Raw genomic sequence first — 5702 nt, 5'->3', positions numbered from 1 at the left:
ATTCAAACTTCTCTTGACATAAATTAGCATCTGGTAATGGATTTCTGGCAAGCTGGAAGGGTCAGAAACAGGGTTCTCTGAATCAGAAAGATTATGTTCTTGGGAAGACAGCAGACTACTATGGGATCAGACTGTGGATTGACAGACAAAAACAGAATACCTGTAAATTAGCCTCAAAAGGTCCAAGTGAGGCAGGAATCTTCACCTAAGACAGTGACTTACCATGTAGTGCCAGAAATTAGGCTTCAAAATGGTTCTTAGTATCATCATTAACATAAACTACTAACCACCTGGTCCTCTTGGACACAGCTGATACTTTGAATAATAGGATGCAATAAAAGTTTAAAAGAAAATTATGAGACTCTTTCCACTTTGACCCTCCTGGGAAAACAGAATAATGTATCCACAACACGAATGCAAAAGCTTCTTGCAGCAATGGCAAAATCGCTTGTGGATTATAAAAAAAATGAGAGAGCATCAAAGGGTGTTGCAATAACATGAGACAGCACACCTGTGTAGATAACAGCATCCTTGAAATTCAACAACAGTAGCCCCTATGCAACATAGACTGCATGGCAACGCTGAAATATTGCTGCCAGGCATTACTGTAACTGAAGCCACTGGACTAAAAGGATGAGACTGCTCAGAGACATCATCAATCTTAGTAAGGTTTTAAAGAAAAAATATATATATGATTGAGAAACTGAAAAGAGAAGAAAAGGTTTAGAAAATCACTGCAGATATGTGCTAGAATTTTTAGGATTTCTAAACTGTAAAATGGATGGAGCAGAATCTAAATACAATGAATGTGTAGGTAATCCAGAGATATTCATTTTTATAGGAATCTCTGAGTTATGTGAAGACTGAGACCCAAGAGAAGTGATAACAAAACAGGATGAAAACACTTACTGGGATACAGATAGGGCAGCTTTGAGATGTCTGAGCACAGAGTCTAGGCAGAGTAGAGAGGAACGTATAAGAAGAGGAGTGAAACTCTGAAAAAGACAGGACATCTCATCTCTCTATTTTATTTCAAGGAAATAGCTTCCACAAATGGCCTTGAGGAACCACAGCATCATCACCGAGTTTATTCTCACTGGGCTGTCAGACGACCCCCACATCCAGGCTCTGCTCTTTGTCCTCTTCCTGGTGATTTACCTCCTGACCGTGATGGGGAACCTGACGATGCTGTTGGTGATCAGGGCTGACTCCCACCTCCACACGCCCATGTACTTCTTCTTGAGCAATCTATCATTCCTAGACCTCTGCTTCTCTTCTGTCACTGTGCCCAAGCTCCTGAAGGACCTGCTGTCTGAGAAGAAAATGATCTCTGTCGAGGGCTGCCTGACTCAGGTCTTCTTTGTGTTTATAACTGCAGGGACTGAAGCTTTTCTTCTCTCAATGATGGCCTATGACCGCTATGCTGCCATCTGCCACCCACTGCTCTATGGCCAACTGATGAGCACCCAGCTCTGTGTAAAGCTTATACTGGCCTCATGGGGCTTGGCCTCTCTCAATTCAGTCATCATTGTGCTTTTGGCTGTTAACCTGGACTTCTGTGAGGCACAAACCATCCACCATTATACCTGTGAGCTGCCCTCCCTCTTCCCTCTGTCTTGCTCTGATGTCTCTATCAATATTGACATCCTGATCTGCTCCATCTTACTACATGGTCTTGGAACCTTCCTCCCAGTCTTCTTCTCCTATGCTCGCATTGTCTCCACCATCCTGAGCATCAGCTCCACCACAGGCAGAAGCAAGGCCTTCTCCACCTGCTCCTCCCACCTCATCGCAGTGATCCTGTTCTTTGGGTCTGGTTTGATTCGTTATCTCATGCCCACTTCCGGTTCCTCCCTAGATTTGCTCTCATCCTTGCAGTACAGTGCAGTCACACCCATGCTGAACCCCCTCATCTACAGTCTAAAGAACATGGAGGTGAAGGCAGCTGTGAAAAGGACATTGGGGAAATACCTGCAATATTTTAAGTAGTGAACAGGAACATAGAATAAAAGGAAATAAGTTTGTGTTGCCAAGTGCTTGAACTTAAAGTAGAATTCTAGACCACTAACTGTAAGGGAGGACTTCCCTGGTGGCTCAGATGGTAAAGCGTCTGCCTGCAATGTGGGAGACCGGGGTTCGATCCCTGGGTCGGGAAGATCCCCTGGAGAAGGAAATGGCAACCCACTCCAGTACTCTTGCCTGGAAAATTCCATGGACAGAGGAGCCTTGTAGGCTACAGTCCATGGGGGTCGCAAAGAGTCGGACACGACTGAGCAACTTCACTCACTCAACTGTAAGGGAGCCCTATACCACCCTCTTCTCTCCCTGGCTATACTGAGAATGAAAAATACAAGAAATTTTATCTCATTTTTATCTGTTTTTCTTTCTACCCTCTGGTCTGCTTTTCCTTCTAACCTCTCACACAACCACCATCACTTTCTTTCTAGAATTCAGTTAGATGTTGTATCTCCTGAATTTATCATTTATGTATTTTATCTTCACACTGTTTTTTGTCTTACTGATCAACTTTATTAAGGATTTTATTAAATTTATTGTCCTCTATGGTATTTAACTATTTTTATTTTCTCTTTATAATTTTGGACATCTTAAATATATACTTATGAATTCAAACCATAAGAACAAAGCATGTTGACAGCTCCCATGAAAGATTACAGATGTATTTTACTTTAACAGTCTCCATCTTCTCTCTGCCACTTTAATTCACTCCCTTCCTGCTTTTTTCCCCTACTTTCTTGGATTATTGTTTCTGTGTATCATTCATGAATTATTGCTTTACATTATGTGACTTTTTTTTTGAGGGAGGGGCTTCTCCAATGGCTTAGTGGTAAAGAATCCACCTGCAATGCAGGAGACATGAGTTCAGTCCCTGGGTTAGGAAGATCCCCTGAAGAAGGAAATGACAACCCAATCCAGGATTCTTGCCTTGGAAATCCCATGAACAGAGGAGCCTGGTGGGCTACAGTCCATGGGGATGCAGAAGAGTTGGACATGACCAAGTGACTAAGCATGAGATGTGACTTTTTAATCAATTATATTATGGAGTTTAGTCATAATTTCTATAGTTCTTTGGTCTCATTCTAATTTTAAAATTATTTAGTACTGACAACTATTCCTTTTACAGAACATTTATCCAGTTTTACTTCCCTTTTCATTAGAGCACAATGGTTAGGTGCATTGCCTTAAGATCCCAGTTGCCTATATTCATACCCTTGCTCTGCCCATATAAGCTTTATGACTCCAGTAAATTACTTAACTTTTCTGTGTTAATTTCCTATAAATAATATAGAAATAATATCTACATTATAAAGACACTGTGAGTATTAAATGAAATGAACATATAGAGCATTCGAGCACTAATACCCAACATTTGAGTGTTACCCATCATTATTTATAAGTTCTTTATTTCATTCTGCTTTTATTTTGTTGTAATGTGCACTCATCTAGATTTTCTTAAAGAAATGGACATTATTAAATCTAAAGACTGCATGTCTGTGAATCTCTTTATTTTGGAAGGTAGCTATGCTTACCACTATACCACCAACACTGCACGATCTCTTTATTTTGACCCTACATATAAATTAAAACTCCTAATTTTAGAATTTGAGAGTTCTCATCATTTTACTTCTGTATAGATGGTACATTATTATCTGATAAGTGTAAGGACAGCAGGAGATTTTTGTCACAAACAAACGACAGAAAACAAAGTAACACAAAGACAGCATAAAAATTATTTTAAAAAAGTTTATACATCTGTGTCTCTTTTGCTGTCTCGCTTATAGGGTTATCGTTACCATCTTTCTAAATTCCATATATATGCATTAGTATACTGTATTGGTGTTTTTCTTTCTGGCTTACTTCACTCTGTATAATAGGGTCCAGTTTCATCTACCTCATTAGAACTGTTTAAAAATTACAACATGCAAAAATCCTTAATAAACTTCTAGCAAACAGAATCCAACAACACATTAAAAAGATCATACATCATGACCAAGTGGGCTTTATCCCAGGGATGCAAGGATTCTTCAATATCTGCAAACCAATCAATGTAATACGCCACATTAACAAATTGAAAAATAAAAGCCATATGATTCTCTCAATAGATGCAGAGAAAGCCTTTGACAAAATTCAACATCCATTTATGATAAAAACTCTCCAGAAAGCAGGAATAGAAAGAACATACCTCAACATAATAAGAGCTATATATGACAAACCCACAGCAAACATTATCCTCAAGGGTGAAAAACTGAAAGCATTTCCCCTAGAGTCAGGAACAAGACAAGGGTGCCCACTCTCACCACTACTATTCAACATAGTTTTGGAAGTTTTGGCCACAGCAATCAGAGCAGAAAAAGAAATAAAAGGAATCCAAATTGGAAAAGAAGAAGTAAAACTCTCACTCTTTGCAGATGACATGATCCTCTACATAGAAAACCCTAAAGACTCCACCAGAAAATTACTAGAGCTAATCAACGAAGTCACAGGATGTAAAATCAACACACAGAAATCCTTTGCATTCCTATACACTAATAATTAGAAAATAGAAAGAGAAATTAAAGAAACAATTCCATTCACCATTGAAACGAAAAGAATAAAATACTTAGGAATATATCTACCTAAAGAAACTAAAGACCTATATAGAGAAAACTATAAAACACTGGTGAAAGAAATCAAAGAGGACACTAATAGATGGAGAAATATACCGTGTTCATGGATCGGAAGAATCAATATAGTGAAAATGAGTATACTACCCAAAGCAATCTATAGATTCAATGCAATCCCTATCAAGTTACCAACGGTATTTTTCACAGAGCTATAACAAATAATTTCAAAATTTGTATGGAAATACAAAAAACCTCGAATAGCCAAATCAATCTTGAGAAAGAAGAATGGAACTGGAGGAATCAACCTGCCTGACTTCAGGCTCTACTACAAAGCCACAGTCATCAAGACAGTATGGTACTGGCATAAAGACAGAAATATAGATCAATGGAACAAAATAGAAAGCCCAGAGATAAATGAAGCAACTGATAAAGAATTAATCTCAAAAATATACAAGCAACTCCTACAGCTCAATGCCAGAAAAATAAATGACCCAATCAAAAAATGGGCCAAAGAACTAAACAGACATTTCTCCAAAGAAGACATACAGATGGCTAACAAACACATGAAAAGATGCTCAACATCACTCATTATCAGAGAAATGCAAATCAAAACCACTATGACGTACCATCACACGACAGCCAGAATGGCTGTGATCCAAAAGTCTACAAGCAATAAATGCTGGAGAGGGTGTGGAGAAAAGGGAACCCTCTTACACTGTTGGTGGGAATGCAAACTAGTACAGCCACTATGGAGAACAGTGTGGAGATTCCTTTAAATACTGGAAATAGAACTGCCATATGACCCAGCAATCCCACTGCTGGGCATACGCACCGAGGAAACCAGAAGGGAAAGAGACACGTGTACCCCAATGTTCATCGCAGCACTGTTTATAATAGGCAGGACATGGAAGCAACCTAGATGTCCATCAGCAGATGAATGGATAAGAAAGCTGTGGTACATATACACAATGGAGTATTACTCAGCCATTAAAAAGAATACATTTGAATCAGTTCTAATGAGGTGGATGAAACTGGAGCCTATTATACAGAGTGAAGTAAGCCAGAAAGAAAAACACCAAT

At 38.9% G+C, this 5702-nt stretch overlaps 1 protein-coding gene across 1 annotated transcript; it reads left to right on the top strand.

Moving 5' to 3' along the window:
• Positions 1 to 1053: 1053 nt before the first annotated feature.
• On the top strand, positions 1054 to 1989 carry LOC109558363 (olfactory receptor 8S1-like). Its single transcript, XM_019959803.2, has one exon. The coding sequence runs from the start codon at positions 1054 to 1056 to the stop codon at positions 1987 to 1989; it is 936 nt and encodes a 311-aa protein (XP_019815362.2).
• Positions 1990 to 5702: the final 3713 nt, after the last annotated feature.

Source organism: Bos indicus, chromosome 5 (genome assembly GCF_029378745.1).
Source record: "Bos indicus isolate NIAB-ARS_2022 breed Sahiwal x Tharparkar chromosome 5, NIAB-ARS_B.indTharparkar_mat_pri_1.0, whole genome shotgun sequence".
Lineage (NCBI taxonomy): Eukaryota > Metazoa > Chordata > Mammalia > Artiodactyla > Bovidae > Bos > Bos indicus.
This window is presented reverse-complemented; position numbering and strand designations above follow the sequence as displayed.

Coding starts and splice junctions, on each gene's coding strand:
- LOC109558363 (XM_019959803.2), top strand. CDS start 1,054: ATGGCCTTGAGGAACCACAGCATCATCACCGAGTTTATTCTCACTGGG.